The sequence below is a fragment of the Umbelopsis ramanniana genome, assembly GCF_025399195.1.
Source record: "Umbelopsis ramanniana AG unplaced genomic scaffold K450scaffold_30, whole genome shotgun sequence".
In the NCBI taxonomy this organism is placed as follows: domain Eukaryota; kingdom Fungi; phylum Mucoromycota; class Umbelopsidomycetes; order Umbelopsidales; family Umbelopsidaceae; genus Umbelopsis; species Umbelopsis ramanniana.
In genome coordinates, this window is record NW_026252116.1 from 262,886 (window position 1) to 281,369 (window position 18,484).

Consider the following 18,484-nt stretch of genomic DNA (forward strand, 5'->3'; position numbering starts at 1 on the left):
TCCGGTATGTCTTTGAAGTCCTGTTTAACTTCGATAATAGTAAGTGAAACGCAGTATCCACATAAACTATCTTCCATCCCATCAATACAGTCTATACCTTGTGCTATAGTAGAAAAGCCTAACACTTGCACTTGATATGATAATCATAGTCTTGACTTAATCATCAGTTACAACAGCACGTCTACACGTTACGATTTCACATTAAAGCCTATGCGATGTTCAATATACCAGCTGTTTCTTCGTAATCCTGCAAAGGGACTGTCTGGAACAAATGTATGAGATATAACTTGCATAGAAAGGTCTGAAGGCTATCCTCACAAACATTTTACAAGGTAATCTCTCTGGAGGAATCATCGCTAGCACAATACAATGACAAGCATGAGGGCATCGCCTATGATTTCAGTATACTGATACTGCATCAACAACGACCAAAACTGGTTAAAAAAGCTTACGACAATCTTTGGTGTGGCCCAAAACTCATAATGGCATCAGCGTGAATTTGAGCCAACTTTTAGCTACTGGTAACGCCTCTATTTTATGGTGGTACAACATACCCCCTTACAAGGCATTCAATGCTAGAGGTTTTCATGGTTTACAACCTCACATCTAGATGGAAGATTTCTACAAAGCCACATTGGAAATGCGTCAGGCTATAGTTGAAAAAGATCGCATGATAATATTTTACTGCGCAGCCTTCATTGAGCAGCCATTACTGCTAATTTTTGAGCCATTTGGTGAATTGAGGGAATCCCAGGAAATTCCACACCCAGAACTTCCAAAAGGAGCTGGCACCCAATCAGCGACCATGTTTGACGGTACACACTTGGGGAAAACATGGACACAACGATCTTGAGAGCCTTTTCACTTGACTTCATACGCACCCGCATAAATTGGAGCGTGACCACCTCATATATTATATGGAATATTGTCATAAATTAGAGTGCGAAGCAATGGAATGATGTAATTTTTTTTGGTAAGAAGCAAGGGGACCGTTGTCACAATAACTTTTAGTATACTGTAGACTATAATTTTTGTACAAAGATATGTATCTATATGGTGTTTCATGGAAAAAGGAACATAACCCGCCTATCACTTCCTGTTCACCTTTCAAATGTTAGTGGCGTCAAATGGTTTTTTCAGTCAATGGAGTAATGGAGCTTGTCTTCAGCCGCTGGATTCTTATGATCCGCCGGGTTGGCACTCGCTTCATAGACTAGTATAAAACAACGTCCCCCGGTCAGCTTCGGTCCAGGTATTCTTTGTTGGTCACGCCGATTTACTTACTGGTAATGATGGGATCGCGTTTTACCTGTGCTCATTAAATCAGTATTTAGTATCTTTCACCTCATCTCATGAATCGACAAAGACATCGATCTTACCTCGGACCATTCCCCCTTAAAGCCCAAAAAGCGTACAATGGAAGTGTCTTCGCCATAATTCTCTGGGAAGAACAAGGTGATGTTGCGAACATTGCTAAACTTCGTACTTCTATAATAGGCCATCCGCTAGTACCCTTGAGCAATATAAATCCAATATGCAAGTCGCTAAAACATACCTTGTGGTATATTCAACCACGTCGTCAGAGCCCCTGACCAGATCCCACTCCTGAACCGGTTGCATATCGGAAACGTCGTCGAAATCGATGCCGTCCCGGTTAGTATAACTGTCAAACGAGTATTTTGGTTGGAATAGAATTGAAATGTACAAGCTAAGCACCAAATTATGAAAACTTACACCTTCAATTTGGACGGAGCATAATCTCCATGTCCGCTTCGTAAGCATATGGACCGCAATTTGACACTTCCAGTGAAACTAGGGAACCGAAAAGTTAATACAAGTGTAACCGACATTCAGCGTAACTGAAACTTGTCACAACGCGTGTTGATGTCACATACGGAATAGTAATAAGCAGCTGCTCATCAGCATCACTTTCTACAAACTGAAGAGCTGTCAGTGTCATGCCATGTCGTACTAATCCGCCTCGCTTCGGCCGGCGTTGAAGTGGCGCATTACTGCACATACCTTGTCATTGTCCAGACGCTGATCCCATGGCTTGACAACACTCTTACCCGAATCAGGCTCAGCTTCGTTCAAACAACGAATATTGTCACGGTCTATACGAGAATAGAGCAAAGCTTGTTCTCCTGAACCTGGCAAGTCTTCATGCTCGTGTTCGCAATGATCATCATGGCAGTGTGGCATAATGGCAATGCTGGACTTCAAAAAAAAAAAACTGAACCAGTAAAAATTTCATGTTCATGCCCGTTTGCTCTGGAGGTCACCTGGACATTTACCGCTGCACCCCACCAATAAGCCTGGACAAAGAGGGTCGTATATGTTTGGATCATCATGGGATTACTCTTTCCACAAGGCTCCAACCTTTGTTTTACTGACCATCCCTACCTTACTCCCTGAACGATCAGCGAGGAACTCATTATTTCCTAAAACTCTTTGCCAATTGCTAAACATATGGCTATAATTGTAACAAAGGGCCAAGAATAGCGCATATATGAAGTCAGCTCGCTTGATGGATATCCGCGTACCGCACATTTTTCATATTTGGGCAAGCCAACAACTTTGTTGAAATAGCATAACCCCCGATTCCGTCCAGATGAAATAAAAGAAATTTCTTCACCGCCAAGCTTCAACCTCATTTGGGTTTATTAACATCAGATATAATATGAAGTGTTTTTGTTTGGCTATGACCTTGACCACGCGTACCTTGTTGGCCAGGGACCAAGAAATTAAAGAAAACACTGCCAAAGGAAGAAAGAGCTGCATTTGGAGAAAATTTTTTTAGCAGGACTACCACTTCGTGGCTCTTCGTCTTTGCGTTACCAGCCATATTCGGAACGCGGAAAAGCCTCAATATGCACAGCTCGTCCATACAAGAGCAGCCGTAGCGATCGAAAAGATGGCTTGGACGAGACAACGACTCCTGGAAACATACTATCTAGATAGGGCAAGTGTTTCAGGCTCTTTAGCTGCATCCAACGGTACCATACACTCCTCAAAATCATGAATGATATTGACTTGAATACCCTTCGTAATGAATAGGCTACCAGACTATGTTTGTGCATAAGTTGTGCAAGAAATCGGTGGCCCATGGGCCATGTTCGCCATAACGACCGTTCGGTGTTACTTGCTTCAAAAGGTAACCTCATGAGGCAAATAGCTTAATTGGTCTGGGGCACCAAGTTATTGATTCCTTTACTGTCTTCTTGATGGCGAAAGCACTTATTTTTTTTGTGAACGAGCCTTCATAGCTTTCATTTAATTATCATATCCTGTCATATTACATTAATTGCATGGCCATCCGAAAAGAAAATTTACACCGAAAAGTATGGACCAGCTTACCCTACAAAGGACGAAATCTATACAAAGACGCATGTATATTGAACAAATCAACCTTTGTGATTTTCGTATCACCACCATCCTTTTTATTTTTTTTATTTTACTTTACATGTTCACCACCTTCTAGCCATCACATTTTAGTATAAAAATGCAACTGACTAGACGACTCTACCCACATCGTTTTTTTTTATCCTCACTTCTCTTTTTCGCTTGGTCTGGTACCATTCCCCTTCCACCACCTCTTCAGTGTCTTTTCTTTCAGCGTTGATCGCATCGCATAGTCTCAACCAGAGCCGGTCTCAACAAACACTATCGCTATTAAACCCAATTCATTCGAAATTTCATATACTATACCATGAAGTTCACACTGATTCTGGCCGCAGTTGCCACCACTTTTGGCCTTTTTGCCAATGCCGCTCCACTTGAAAAAAGGAGTGTCAAGAGCTGCTATACAGGTGGCAAAGCTGCCTTCACCCAGTAAGCGTCTGCCCTTGATTTAGCACTAGCCAAATACAAACTCCGCACCGCACCATTTTAACCTTTTATTTGCTATTTCTTTTAGGTACTGGATCCCTAAAGAAGGAACTACTGATATGTTGAACAACGGAAAGATTGTACAATTGACCGGTTCCAAGAGCAAATCTCTCAAGACCACCTCTGGACATGTCATTGCAAAAGTTTCAACCACAACATATGAGGTTAGAATGAAATTTTTGGCAGCCCATTCATTGCATCGCAGTTTGAACCTGCATAGTAACCCTTTGTTCTCCTTTCTACACTTAGAAATGTCAAATGGAAGGAACCTGCTTGCTATCTGATGGTACCATGATCAACTTGGATGAAGGCCAGAACACCTTTTTGGTAGTCAATACCAAACAGCATCCTTATGGCCTTGGCAGTTCCGACAGCATTAGCTTACACCCTTGGACATCCATTGCTTCCAACGATATCAAGAAAGGCACCACTCTTTACATCAAGGAAATTGATGGCATCAAGCTTCCCAATGGCATGACCCACAATGGCTGTGTCCGTGTTGATGACGAAAGCTGGAGTTTCAATGGATGCCAATTGGATTGGTTCGTTCTGATGTACGAAACCTATGCTGACATTGCCAACAAAGTTGGCGAACATGTCAAAGCAGTTGAGTCCAGCTGTAAAATCCTTGATTACGTCAACCAAAGTACCGAAAAATGGCTCGGTGGACCCGGTACCCTCGAAGCCCAATCTGGAAGCTCTCATTCCAGCTCAAGCAAAAAGACTACTAAGAAGTCCAGTAGCAAGCGCACTAGTACTAAGAAGTCCAGTGGCAAGAAGACCAGCAGTAAGAAGGGACATACCACTAAGAAGTCTAGTACCCGTCATCATCACAAACATCATCATCATAACAAACGCGCTGCATCAAAATAATCCCATTATTTGAGATTGTAGTAGCACAGTTTGGCAGATGTTTACCTGTTAGAGTTTAAACAGATTCATCATTCGCATGTTCACCGAGCGTAATCGTTTCTTTTCATAACGAAAGCGATATATGGCCCATTGTCCTTCTTTATGGTCTCTAAGCAATATAAAATCATTTTGAGCTACAATTACTGTTTTTGAAAAAATGTGTAATATCATTAACGAATGCATTAATTTATGCCTACATGCTCTGATTTCGGGCACGAGTATAAACACAGAGTACATTTCAGAACAACTAGCGACATTGATCTCCAAATGATCTTAGTAATGTGGTCTATCATCCATTCCCACAGCCTCCAGGTCTAATCCTTTACTGTCTATCGTATGGCAATCTTCCTCGCTATCGTCGTACGGATCGGGTGGACGAGCTGCATGGTGTGCTGCAGCTGGACTGGGACGTATTCCGTTCAGGACATGATCTGGAAAATGTGGCACTTCATCATCTGTCGCTTCATCACTTTCGCTGATGGAATACTTGTCTAACTGTTCCCTTAAATTTTCATGGCTTAGACCACTTGATTTGTCGCTGGTTGTCACTGAGGCAGCTTCACTGACGGGGGGAACGGTTAGTCCCTTATCGCCGGTCACTACAATGTCTGGTATTGACATGTCAGTTGTTGAGATACCGTTCATGTCCATTTGATGGATATCTTCTACAGTATCATATTAGTGAAATTTCCAACATTTGAAATATTGAGGATCAAATGCGCTTAATATTCAATAATAATCATATTACCTAGTGACCCGTCAACGGATGGAAGGTAAAACGTTGACCCTGTCCGCACCTTTTCAAGAGAAGTCCCCTTCATATGGCTAAGATGACTAACACTCCGGCATATCCGCGGTCTTTCCTTCCACCTGAAGACTTTTGTTAATATCCAGTTCAGATATTTAGCTAGCCTTGGATGAGGATATGGAACCAGTCGGTCTACGGCTATTGAATCTGCAGATGTTTGCGTGGATAGACGGGTCCTCACATTTATGATTCTCATCGATTTGCGTCTCTGACCTGCAGTTGGTATCGAATTTTCGGTGTATTCATCTACGTAATGTGCATGAATCCATTCCAAGCAATCGCTTGTCGATTTTTTGACGGCTGGGTCAGAAAAGAAAATTATGGCGACGAATAAGCCTAATTTTTGAAGTGTTGAAATGTTATTGTTTGATAGTAGTTTACAACATTACTTGTTCCTTAAACAGTACCTGCACTTCCAATAATACATTGATCCAGAAGAAGCAAGACAAAATTCAAGTTTTTCTGTACCACGGCCACCATGAAGTAAATAAATCCCCAGAGGTTGATAAAAATAAGGACTAGACATTCGGTTCAGCGTGAGTCAACGACGGACTGGGATCATATACCGCCATTACAATCAACGAGGTTACCTGCTGGATATAGAAGGCATCTGAAAACGACTTTTTTAAACAGTATTACTTGATCATTCGAACTTCCACTCGGCGAGCCCTGTGTCGGTCGCTGATTTGGCTTCCACGAATTATTAGGACGACGTAGATCGCAGCCTTGGTGGACCCATCCTTTCTTCGAGTATAATACAATAATGGTACTTGTAAAAACAATAGAACTGATTACTATGACAAAAATGCTAAATGCGTAGCGATAGATCTTATTCGGCATATCAGTATCTGAGTTGCTGGTTTACACACATCGGTCAGTTGGACTTACAGAAGTAAATCGCAAAATGGCAGTGTCGGAATAATATATTAAAAACCTATTGGCCAATTGTCAATGACAATACATGGTATAAAAGGATTGAAGGTATAATGAGGCTTACCAGCAGTTTGGGGTATCTGATTCAGGTAAGCTCCGTGTTGTGCGTAAGACGATAACGAGACCATTTATAAGTCCGACGAGGCAGCTGAAAATGTAGTAGCTATATTCAATCGGTCGTGAAGCTGGAATGCGGAACACCACGAGAAGCATAAGGTTGAAGCCGACAAACATGAGAAAAAGTGAGGCAGCCGTATCGCTCATAGTCAAAAAGAACTCAGCAGCAAGGCATGCTGTTCTATGAGAGCTGGAGAGGAAGACTACTACTGTTTGCCAGACAGACAAAATTACCCCAGAAATATTGGCTGCAAATACCAATCTCAATGATATTCGATCCGCTAACGATGGTCGATATGCGTTCATAAGGCAGAACACCATAATGACACATAATCCGGCCGCCAACGACGCCAAGTGGAAGATTGGCGGGAGCTACAACGATTCCACCAGTTAGTAAACATGACTGACATGTGAATCTGACATTTCCGAAATGAGATTACCGTCCACACAAGGCTGACGTGCGCCATAGGAATGGAAGTTGAGTTACCGACGTTGAGCAGTGAAGTTATTTTGCAATGATGTTCAACTAAGACAGTAAAAGATAAACGTTGCTACGGAAGATTTTCGAGATACTATGGATACATGTTTGTTTCAGTCTTTGAGACATAATGTCTGCATGAAATCTTCTTTTAGCAAATCAACTCTCGAAAAGCAGTGCTCGACGACGTGATTCAGCAGTTAAAATGGGGGGAAAATTCTTAATTCAGCAATACCAGTTTTCCCCTTTATTGCCTGACATGCTATTCGATCGTATTCAAGAGATTCTAGCCCATCGAGAGTCAATGCGCGTACAACGTTGGAGTTAACACTCCGATTGTTCCTTTTGTTTCTATGCCTAGAGTTATCGGTCCATCGGAATTCAGCCACGAGTGTCTGTCAAGGCCTGGTCCAATACGCTCAACGGACAACGATAAAATTGTCAACTTTATTACAAGAAATAATTGATCGTATTCAATCATAGAGAAAGACAGATGCCATCTTGTATGACCATTGAAAGAGAGAATATGGTCTTGCGCGACACTTTCACATAAAACATCAGATCTGCTTTAAACACTTAATAATCCATAGAAGATGAATACTGATTTTGTGCTTGATTGTGGTGATGATGGTGATGATGATGATGATGCTGTTGTTGTGAGGCTACATTAGATGTCCATTCTTCATTTTCTAAAACTTCAGTATCCGCTTGATAGCCAGAGGATGGTGTAGGGATGTCAGTAGCGACAGGTTTTCGTGAATCTGCTGTAGACTGTGCTTGATATCCAGAGATGACGGCTTTTTCAAACGTGGGCGAAGACGAAGCATCACTGTCAACAGAATGAACCCCTCTATCGGACAAGCTTGAATTAATGATTTTTTGCGACCATCTTTCGGATTTGGCCAACGCAGATCTATTCGTTGAGTCTATAGGTGCATTTGAACCACTGTGAAAAGCAGTTGAATCACTGTCATCTCCAATAGTAGAAGCGTCTGCCTCAATCGCCGATTCGGAATCTAGTGCAAAGCCAGGGTTGAAATGCAATATACCAGTTGAGGAATCTGTGCCAGCAGAGGAGATACGAGTGTTGACCGGTGGTCTTAAAGTTAATGGGTTGACAATCTGCCTGTCTCGTTGTTGCGAGCGATCAGATTGCATTTGGCTGTAGGAAAGTGGTTTAGTGGCAAGTTTTCGGGGGGAAATGAGAAATGAAGGCAAGAACATTGAGCCTTAAAAGGGAAGTCATATGGGAAAGTGCGATCGGCGTCTCAACATGCGTGGGTCTAAAAAAACCGAATTCCATAAGATTGCCCATATTTTCCTTCATTTAAACATATCGATATTTGATCGATATAAGCTACAAAATTTTCGATTGCTCATGTCATTGATGTTATTGTATTTCAGCGGCGGGTATGAAAGCCATGATATCATAGGAATAGATTTTTCTTTTTTTACTTAAAATACACATAATGAGAAGAGTGGCTGAACATGGGCCAGTCTCTCATCCAAGTTGTTGGTCACATCGTTTTTCTTCAACTCCCTTTGAAAAAGATCTGTGAAACTAAAAGACTTCAATGAACGATTTCTGCTACTACGAAATAAGTCGTGTTGTAGATAAGTATATATCTATGTCGACGGTGGCATCCATTCCGAAATGGGTTATGAGTATCTACTCACACATTATCATGATGCAGGCGTGATGATGCAGATATTTTCGCTAATTTTATTTCAGAAATATCTAACAAAAAGTAATTATGTCGATGTTGTATTACCAAACGAACAGCATTCGGTCTCGAAGACATCGAACGCCAACTTCGTTCCACTCATTTTGTCCAATCCACATCTCATTAGTGGACTCCAACTTGCTCAGCACGTAGGCTCCTTTCCATACGAGCAGTCGTGGATCTAACTCTCTTGGGGCTGGCAAAATTTCCACCTTATCGACGCCATGCTTTCTAGCAAGCGATGTACTCAGAATGCTGCATGCGAAAGAATCAAATTAGAAATCATGAAAAAACAACGTCTAGTTCACTTTGATACTCTTCTTACCAGTCTTCCAAAAGGCGATCCATATTGCCTATCTTTCCTCCACCTCCAACAAGAATGATGCTAGTGAAAAACTTCTTCAAGCGTTCTTCCGAGTTCGAAGAAGAGATCAAAATAGATTGAGCGATGGCAGTGTCAATAGGTGTAGGTATATAGGCATCTTCGACTTTTTCAGGGCTCATAGATGATTCTGAAGTAGCGGCATTACTCTGGGATGCGGTTATGTCTTCTGTTTCTGCTGGGGCAGGAGAATCGACGTGATCTGATGCAGCAGGTGTTGAAGGTGCAGTGGCAGGCTTCACGCCTGGTGATAAGCCTGAAGGTAGAGGAGTAGACGGCTTGGATTTCACAGGTAATGTTAATGCAGTCGCCGGTTGTGTTTGCACCGCCGCAACCTAAGAGCAAGAAAAAAAAAAAATAATTACGCAAAGTTTCTTGTCATGATACATTACAATTCTGCTCTTTCTCACCCCTGTTTCATCTGCTATATCATCTATAACGTTCTCTGAGCTCCATTTTTGCGCAGTAATCGCTTTTCTCTCAGGATCCAGTATACCGGGGAAGATCAGGCACAGCGGCGCTAAGAATACTTCTTCATATACCTTGCACTGGAATTTGCGAGTAGTCCTCTCTGGAACTCGAACAAAAAAGTCGTACACTTGGACACTAATTTCTGCTTCGTTCAGCGTGCACCATTTCTCTTTTAAGCCCTCGAATAATCTCCAGTTGTATGCAAGAGAAATATCCACGTTGGAGTAGGGAAACTTGTTTCGTTTCAAGAAAGAAGCGAATACCGTTGTAATATCATCACCACCCATGGGAAGAGTAATTCTGATATGAATAAAACCTTTTAGTTCGAGGCACGCTTTCATCAAATGAGTTAGTCTTGTCATTATCGCCTTACCTAGAATCAGGAATGCACAGCCCGTCTTCAACACAAGATACACTTGTCTTCTGAGCGCCAATATCTACAACACATGCCATGGAAGTACCTGCACCAAACGTCGCACAGGTTGATTCTTGCTGCACACAAACTCCACGGAAGTTCATATAGCGTAGCATCATTGTCACAATCTCGGATATATGGTTCCTATTGTAAACATCTGGTATAACCAAAATGGCATTGAAGTTCTGAATAGCAGGTCGGTTAGACTAAATCTCACTGAATTAATTTAGAGCAACCAAGGTTTTACAACTTACTCTGAAGTCAGCGTCCTCTATTTCTAGTTCTGATTGGATACTTTCAGTCCAGATAACTTGCAAATCACCAACTACTTCTTGAAGGGATGAATAATCAATGCTATTAAGTTGTCCGTATTGCATAGGATAGAAAAGTCTATAGTCAGGGTTGGCATCCAGCGGCAAATTGAGAGCCTAAGAGACAAATGTTATCACCCGTGATACGTAAGCGAGAAAATATGTCTATTTCAATGCCTACCTTCTCTCCTACGAAATGTGCTGGTCGCTTTGCACTCGCACTAGGATCAGTCCATTCCACCTTATATGGGTCGTTGTGATCAGGAATAATCTCTTGTACAGCTTGAGAGTTATAAGATATAACCTGTGCATTTGCATTGGGTACGGATCGTCTTTTAGCCTGCTTCATTCGATATTTGAGGGTGCCTTCTATAGCTTCCAAAGCAGCCATCTGCAAAGGTGTCATGCGTGTCTTATTTGTAGCCGCTTCTGTATCCTCAGCTGTGGCGTCCTTCATGTCAGTGTCGTTATCCAAGTCTTCCTCTGTTAGATCAAAGTCCATGGGAAGCATTTGACGAGGTTGACTCCTTTTTTTTTCTTTCGTTTTCATTCGTCGTGCTATGACATGAGGTACGGTTGTGGGGAATGCCTCCGATGCTCTACCAATTCTCAAGCTTCTTGACCCTGGATGTATTATAATGACATCGGAACCCTCAGTCTCAGGCTACGTACGAAAAGGGGGAAAAGATAAAAGATTAGAAAATGGTGTTGAGATACTGTTCAGAAAAGTACAACGAAAACTTACATCTGGTAGGATGCTCTTCTCCCCAGCAAGGATTCCTTGAAGGTTCAAGCTATCGTTCTTTGCATATTGGCTAGTAATATTACGTGTTGGAAGTATGTTAAATCCTTTTACAGGAAAGTTGGTGTACTTGAATCTCGGTCGATTAGTTGGTTTCGTCTTCATAACGCGTTGTCGGGAAGGAGCTTTATGGTCTGTCTGATCCACCACATTATGATGTTCAGCCGCCTGATCCGGTTCCACATCTGTTGAGATATCCATAGGATCATTCGGTTGTGATGGTGTATCTAAAGGTGCCTCTAATTCTGTCGTTTTAATAGAATCTGTGTTTGCTGCATTATCAACTGAGCTGGCGTTGGTTGGCCTCTCTGGTTCGGGAGAGCCAGCCGTATCGCTTTGAGGGGAAGATGCTTGCTGCATCCAGGAGTATTGTTTTTTGGATAAACTCTTGAGGTAGCTGTCAGGCTGCTGCGTTGACATTGTATTCGCCCTTTCAAGGAGGTAGTGGTGGCTGGTGGAACTTGCAAACGCAGAAGGTGTTTTTTTGTAAGGTCGTAACCACCCACTCTTATTTTTGACAGTCCCCCGACCGTTGAGCCAGCAAACTGCTCTTTAGAAAGTTTTAACCAATAGATATATCAGCGACAGAGTGACGACGGACTGTTTCTCTATAAGTTACTTATATCAGTACTTGACTTGAATCATTACTATATTGAAATTCACTTTGACGTCTAGACGACAGCTTTCCCCTCACTGTTGCTCGTGGACCGTGTACTTTCTGTAATCCAAAAATTCCATGAAACAGTGCCACATTGAACCTGCGCCTGCCTGTACCAACAGACAACATTAAATAGTCATTGATGGTTAGCTATATATTGTCAGTCCCTTGAACAGAACTCTAAACATCACAGTGTCCATAAATTGTTCTTGAAATCAACATGATCAGCGTGGTACCATCATTCTCTCTGAAAATTAGACCAATATTCAAATGAAATTATTGACTACTTCAGTGCCATTTTCTGCACTTCATAACTTTCACTTCTTTGTAGAAACGTCCACCACTTAATCTGTTTTCCATAGTAACTCCAGAGGTTAGGATGATTGAAGCTCGTATAACGGATCCGGTTCATTGACAGTATAAGTATATATTTGCGACAACGACAAGCGTTATAGTCTTGTCTGTTCAAACATAGAGCTGTTGAATTGGTCTACATCTGCTGTCATAGCGGAAGCAGTAGCAGGAATAGTAATCCATTGGGTTCGATGACAGTTGAGTTATACAAACATTGAACAGTCTATTTCGATGACGAAGTAGCTCACTTAAGGTGGACTTTGTAAGACTTAAAAGTTTCGTCTTGAAATACAACCGAAAATATTGAGCTGCACTGAGATTGTGTAGTATAGAGTGGTCACACCTATTGAGATGTTAGATGCTGCCAGTCCTAGAATCCCAAAATTAATGTATTTGAACCTGAATAGTGTGTGAAAAAATGCGAACATACTGGTAAGAAAACCATCTTGTATATTTCATGCTGCTGGAGCATTTCCTTGCCGCATCCTAACATTTTATACTTTTCGAGCCCACTGCAGTAGCCAGAACCAAACCCATTGCAATTTAAACGTAATGGATATTATAATGACTCTACTTTCATCGTCCTTCTCGGAACAGTTGTTCATACCAGGTCCATGAACCAGTCAATGTCCCAATCAGTCCGTAAAAAACGGTCACATTTCATGTACCGATAACCTTTTTTTTTTTTTTTTTTTGGGTGCAAGTGAGGAACAAAAGGAAAAGTTGTGAATTCTTCGTCTGTTCCTAAAGCAATGCCAGAAGCAAACCCCAAAGCACTTGACGCTAGTGAACTCGCAGCACTCAAACCAGAAGATACAAAGTTCTCTGATCTCGTTAGTAATCGTTTCATTGTCAACAGGATTACTAATAATGCCAGCCCAGGAACTAAATTTCTTTTCAATCGACAGGGAATTATTAAGCCATTGTGCGATGCTTGCGATCAGTTGAAATTTAAGCATCCAACCGAGATTCAAAAGGAATCCATACCCTGGGCTTTGGAAGGAAGAGACATTATCGGACTCGCCCAAACAGGTTCCGGTAAAACCGCAGCTTTTGCTCTTCCAATTCTGCAAAAGCTATGGGATAATCCACAATCACTTTTTGCTTGCGTTATGGCACCTACAAGGTTAGTTTGGTTTACATAGTGACACTGGTGTATGGCGCAGTACTGACATCAAAGCAGAGAATTGGCTTATCAGATCTCAGAAACATTTGAATCACTTGGTGCTTTGATCGGCGTTAAATCCGCCGTCATCGTTGGTGGTATGGATATGATGTCGCAATCAATTACACTCTCCAAGCGACCACACATTATTGTTTGTACACCAGGTCGCTTGCAGGACCATCTCGAAAACACAAAGGGATTCAGTTTGCGAAATCTCAAGTACTTGGTTATGGATGAAGCCGATCGCCTTTTGGATATGGACTTTGGACCCAAGATTGATCAGATTCTGAAGGTCATTCCAAGAGAGCGTAACACCTTTTTGTTTTCTGCCACAATGACAACGAAAGTTCAGAAATTACAAAGAGCAAGTTTAAATAACCCTGTCAAAGTAGAGGTATCTGCAAAGTAAGTTTGTTGGGGCTGGTATATTTTGTGCAACCTTGCCGATACCGCGGGTACTTTTGAGTTCTAACCATTGTTTTCCAATACAGATATTCCACTGTATCAACCTTGCTTCAGTACATGTTGTTCTTTCCACTCAAACACAAAGATTGCTACATGGTGTATTTGCTCAACGAACTTGCAGGAAACTCTACCATTATTTTCACCAGAACTTGTAGTGATGCTCAGAAGATTGCGGTCATGCTCCGTAACCTCGGATTCCCAGCCATTCCATTACACGGACAAATGGCGCAGTCTAAACGTCTTGGTGCTCTAAACAAATTTAAAGCCGGTAACCGGAACATCCTTGTCGCAACGGATGTTGCTAGTCGAGGATTGGATATTCCTGCTGTGGATATTGTCGTCAACTATGATGTTCCTCAGACCTCAAAAGACTATATCCATCGAGTTGGACGTACTGCTCGCGCTGGTCGATCCGGAAAATCTATCACTTTTGTGACACAATACGATGTTGAACTCATCCAGCGGGTTGAAAAAGATTTGGGAAGAAAACTTGATCAATATCCTCTTGAAAAAGATGAGGTCATGATGCTCCAAGAGCGAGTAAATGAAGCTCAACGTATTGCAACTATCGAGCTAAAGGAAAAAGGTGGTGACTCGAAATCAGGCAAACGTGGCCGCGGCGGCAACGATGACGATGATCAGGACCGAGATGATGATGTTGTCCAGGCAGGAAACCGTAAATTCAATAACAACAAGAAAGGAGGAAAAATGAATAAGCGACGGCGATGAAAAATCTACCTTTCTTGCATAGAATTGAACTCTCTTTCACACTTAATAAAAAAATAACTTGCCCCAACTCCACTTGAAATCTGTCTAATGGGATTTCCCCGCAACGGTTGTGTGGGGAATGCGATACGATTGGCTACAATACCGCAAGTCAGCAAGAATAGTCTTCGGAGAACGAAATCCATGCCGCCAAAAGGGTGATGGAATAAACTTAAACTTTCACACACATTTATTTCCTCTTTTCTTCTTGTATTCTTACGTTTCTCGCTCATAACCAGAAGCTATGGATGAAGGAAAAGCTCTCAAAAACAAAGTAGAGAAACCAAATGAGTCGCTGAAAGCGAATCAGCAGAAAGACTCTACTGCAGCGGCAAAGCCTGCAGACCCAAATGCGCCAGTCAAGATTAGGAAGAAGCCTGGACGCAAACCAAATCCTCAGTCACCAGCTATTAGAAAGTATGTACTGCTATCTCATTATAGCAATATGAAAAGGCACCTATGCTAAACGTTGTTTGTAGAGCGCAGAACCGAGCTGCACAAAGAGCTTTCCGAGAAAGAAAAGAACGACACCTTAGGGAATTGGAAGTAGCGCTCAAGCAAATAAAGGACCAGCGTGATCGCGTTCTGAAGGAGAACAACAACCTGAAAGCTGATATCGATATTTATCGTGCCGAGAACTGGTATCTGAAAGGAATCGTTCTCACCCTACAACTAGTGTGCTATGAGAACAATCTGGTTATTCCGCAACACAGCCCATATCTCAACGAACCAGCACTTTCAATCATGGCACAAAGTATTCCAGAATCCATTTCTGCTTATTTGGATATCAACGCACACAACAAGCTTCCTGTACCTTCCAAGCTAGTAGAACCAATTCCTTCACCCACCTTGGAGTTTTCTCCGCTGAAATTTGCACCAACGCGGGAAAGGTCAGACTCCATTTCTTCTAGCTATTATCCAAATAGCCCGCCAGCCAATCCTAGCTTTTCCGACGAACTCAACTCCCATGAAAACTCCAATACGATTAATCCATCAGGCTTGATTATGCTACCCGGTGATCATGCCAGTATCAACATACCCGATCTTGAGAGTAAAGACCTTGGAACTTTGTTTTCCAGTACAGCTTCACTCGATGAATCGGGAGACATTGACATGGACGAGAAATCATGCTCTGCCACTTCTTCAAGCCGAAGATTATCTGACGTCTCACTTTCATCCAAGTTACCACCCAGCCCACCGCCTTTTCATAAATCCTTCTTCGATTCGAAAGTGGAAGTTGGTCATCCGACAGCCACTCCACCGTCACCACCGCCCACTTGCAGGCACTCTCCTGAAGACTCAGGCAACGACAACCAGCCTCCACCAATGTCCGCTATAGCGGCCATACAAGCAATACGATTGAAACTACGTCTTCAGCTCCTCACTCAAAATGACAATGTCTTTCCACCACATATTCAGCCTACTATCCTGCAGGTAAGACAAATTTTTGGATTAAAACCAGGCACATCATATGCGTGGGCAAAAATGGCGTTTTACGTCGAACCCAGGTTTTTTCATCATTCGATTATAACATTAAATTTTGAAAATTTAGCTTTCCATCCCACACGACCCCCGCATCGATCTTATTCCGACCGCTCATATGCGCGATCGAATGATTATCTTCAGAGACCAATTCGATATGGACGACTGTTTCAATATGCTCATTACGCGAGCAGTATTTCATGGAGGAGACCCAGGGGATGCCTCAGCATGGGAACTCCCTGCTGACTTTTTCGAAAAGTACTGGTTCTTAACCATTAAGTATGTATCATCTGCTTTTCAGTTCCAAAACAGCGCACGATAAAACTAACATGTTATGTTACAGCTACGATTTAAAGCGCACAAATCGTTGGAGGAGGCTACAGGGTTTGAACGAGCTGAGTCTATTTGATAATGTCATGGAGCCATTCCTTGATACCGCGGGCGGTAATACGGCAACAAATGGACAATGTTCACGAAATGATACAGATGTTGGGGCTACCGGGTATGCCGGTACCGAAGACACTTCATTGTTCCATCACCACTTTGATACTTCTATGATGGACACCGACCGCAGCTTCGAACAATCTGCGCAAGCAACCACATGGTAAGTACCAAGTTGTATTATTAGATTTTATGAGGTCGTATATTGAAAACATAACTAATTTCTTGGCTGTTATCGATTACTCTAGCTGATAATATAGTTTCATCTCACCCCGCTCCGCCATACTCACATCGCATTCACCTTCCATACTCTCTCTTTGTTTCATTCAAAAATTGTACATTATTTGTAAAATCTGTTTTTCTTTGCTCTTCCGTACTCAGTTTTCCTATCTTCCATGATTTGTATCCATCGTCATCAATCAAAGATTGTAATATGTATGTCTTAAGTTTTATTGCCCGCCTAAATAATCGATCGGTTTATTACTTTATCTCCCCCAATGAACTTTTCTTCAATTTACCCAGAAGGTTTATGCTCTAGATTTCTATAGCATTGCGGTGTACCGGTAAACTCTATTATACCCGAGTTGTTCCGACAAACCGATTCTCCTGGCATTTTGTTACCACCATTTTTCATTGAAAAGCTTGTGCCGGTGAGATGTTACACAGAGCTGCTGGTAAAAACCATTTGAAAGCAGCATTGAACATTCCGAGTGCGGCGCCTCCTTCCTAACTGCTTGACCCCAAGGCAAGATGGCTGCCACTGATTCCCATGACTTCTTCATCGGTCAATTCAACATTGAACCAATGTTCAATACCGGCAATTCTCTCCTCCTCAGTGTTAAAGGTGTCAACAAGGGTATAATGATTAGTGCCTGATACATTGACCTTTGTATCCATCATTGAAACTCGTTCCAAGCTGCCTTGGTTATCACGAAGGATCACCGCGATTAGATGTTCCGTGAAAATAGTCGGCCCGGTAGCTACATTTTTGTTTCCTTCATTGTAAAATGAGCCATTGCGAACTTCCAATGTGGTCTTGTATGTTGGTTTCCAGTCAGCACCTGAGTTAAACCGATGTTTCAACAGCCACGTATTATCATTCTGAAGTTCCAACATTGTTTGTTCGCTTCCAATACCATTCTCGGTTGGCTGCGGGGCATTTGAAAAGCTCATTGGCAGACATGGTCCGGGGCCACCAAAGCCTACATCGGCAAGCCAAGATTCGCCATCCAAGTTCACAACGATAATATGGTGTTGTTCGTCCGTGTAGCCGGGAGCTCCGTTTGATTCGAAATAGACGCGTGCGCTGCCATTGGTAATGGAAAACCCTAGCGATTTTAACAAGGCAGCGAATAAGCCATTTAATTCGAAGCAGTAACCACCACGTTTGCGTTGAACTATTTTGTTAAAAATGTTCTCTTGGAGTAGCGACGGAATTGAAGGTCGCTGCTCAGTGAAGTGCAAAGAAAAATTCTCGAACGGTATGCACTTGAGGTGCTGAATACAAAGGAGCTTTAGCCCTTCCAGAGTTGGACTTGGTTTGGACCGTATCTGTAGCCGCTTCAAATATTCGGTTACTTGTTCTTCAGTCAACTTTTCTGCTTCTGATGATAACATTGTGCGTTGAAATTGGCCGAAGCTGGATCAATTGTCAGGTTTACACGATGTCGAAGGCAATGCTTTGAAAAAAATGATATCCGCGTCATTTGGCGCCGTTGATAAATGCACAGTCATTTCTCTCAATGAGATACTGTTTATTAACGATTTATTTTGCGCCAATACAAAAATAAATTTAAGATCACGATATCAGAGCAGAAAATTTATTCTCATTAGTAACTTAAGCATGGCAGGAGAAACAGAATCAAACATGTATACTCACAGATAAGATAGGGGGATATAGGTGTTTTTGAAAG

The 18,484-nt window shown here is 42.1% G+C and overlaps 8 protein-coding genes across 8 annotated transcripts; 3 read left to right on the forward strand and 5 right to left on the reverse strand.

The window, feature by feature from the left end:
- Positions 1-817: 817 nt before the first annotated feature.
- Positions 818-2,259, reverse strand: K450DRAFT_242928 (uncharacterized protein). The gene is made up of 7 exons (XM_051589337.1): positions 2,023-2,259; positions 1,896-1,939; positions 1,735-1,812; positions 1,556-1,663; positions 1,380-1,488; positions 1,285-1,309; positions 818-1,213 (listed from the first exon to the last, which is right to left on the reverse strand). The coding sequence occupies exons 1-7, from the start codon at positions 2,200-2,202 to the stop codon at positions 1,137-1,139; spliced, it is 621 nt and encodes a 206-aa protein (XP_051444374.1). The 5' UTR covers positions 2,203-2,259; the 3' UTR covers positions 818-1,136.
- Positions 2,260-4,133: 1,874 nt separating this feature from the next.
- Positions 4,134-4,917, forward strand: K450DRAFT_242936 (uncharacterized protein). Its single transcript, XM_051589338.1, has one exon. It carries the CDS (start codon positions 4,147-4,149, stop codon positions 4,759-4,761), a length of 615 nt encoding a protein of 204 aa, XP_051444375.1. The 5' UTR covers positions 4,134-4,146; the 3' UTR covers positions 4,762-4,917.
- Positions 4,918-7,418, reverse strand: K450DRAFT_242941 (uncharacterized protein). Its single transcript, XM_051589339.1, has 6 exons — positions 7,099-7,418; positions 6,606-7,030; positions 6,199-6,416; positions 6,016-6,126; positions 5,549-5,944; positions 4,918-5,465 (listed from the first exon to the last, which is right to left on the reverse strand). Exons 1-6 carry the CDS (start codon positions 7,123-7,125, stop codon positions 5,074-5,076), a joined length of 1,569 nt encoding a protein of 522 aa, XP_051444376.1. The 5' UTR covers positions 7,126-7,418; the 3' UTR covers positions 4,918-5,073.
- A 294-nt stretch (positions 7,419-7,712) lies between these two features.
- On the reverse strand, positions 7,713-8,360 carry K450DRAFT_199606 (uncharacterized protein; the record flags this gene model as incomplete). Its single annotated transcript, XM_051584609.1, has 1 exon — positions 7,713-8,360. The coding sequence occupies one exon, from the start codon at positions 8,358-8,360 to the stop codon at positions 7,713-7,715; it is 648 nt and encodes a 215-aa protein (XP_051444377.1).
- A 477-nt stretch (positions 8,361-8,837) lies between these two features.
- K450DRAFT_210410 (uncharacterized protein) lies at positions 8,838-11,758 on the reverse strand. Its single transcript, XM_051584787.1, has 7 exons — positions 11,185-11,758; positions 10,621-11,103; positions 10,383-10,556; positions 10,087-10,313; positions 9,653-10,013; positions 9,186-9,577; positions 8,838-9,115 (listed from the first exon to the last, which is right to left on the reverse strand). Exons 1-7 carry the CDS (start codon positions 11,659-11,661, stop codon positions 8,905-8,907), a joined length of 2,325 nt encoding a protein of 774 aa, XP_051444378.1. The 5' UTR covers positions 11,662-11,758; the 3' UTR covers positions 8,838-8,904.
- Positions 11,759-12,964: 1,206 nt separating this feature from the next.
- K450DRAFT_242948 (uncharacterized protein) lies at positions 12,965-14,684 on the forward strand. The gene is made up of 4 exons (XM_051589340.1): positions 12,965-13,086; positions 13,162-13,379; positions 13,437-13,823; positions 13,910-14,684. Exons 1-4 carry the CDS (start codon positions 13,006-13,008, stop codon positions 14,610-14,612), a joined length of 1,389 nt encoding a protein of 462 aa, XP_051444379.1. The 5' UTR covers positions 12,965-13,005; the 3' UTR covers positions 14,613-14,684.
- A 208-nt stretch (positions 14,685-14,892) lies between these two features.
- K450DRAFT_272151 (uncharacterized protein) lies at positions 14,893-16,738 on the forward strand (the record flags this gene model as incomplete). The annotated part of the gene is made up of 4 exons (XM_051593043.1): positions 14,893-15,065; positions 15,128-16,082; positions 16,201-16,409; positions 16,474-16,738. 4 exons carry the CDS (start codon positions 14,893-14,895, stop codon positions 16,736-16,738), a joined length of 1,602 nt encoding a protein of 533 aa, XP_051444380.1.
- Positions 16,739-17,010: 272 nt separating this feature from the next.
- On the reverse strand, positions 17,011-18,484 carry K450DRAFT_242950 (uncharacterized protein). The gene has a single exon (XM_051589341.1). It carries the CDS (start codon positions 18,186-18,188, stop codon positions 17,298-17,300), a length of 891 nt encoding a protein of 296 aa, XP_051444381.1. The 5' UTR covers positions 18,189-18,484; the 3' UTR covers positions 17,011-17,297.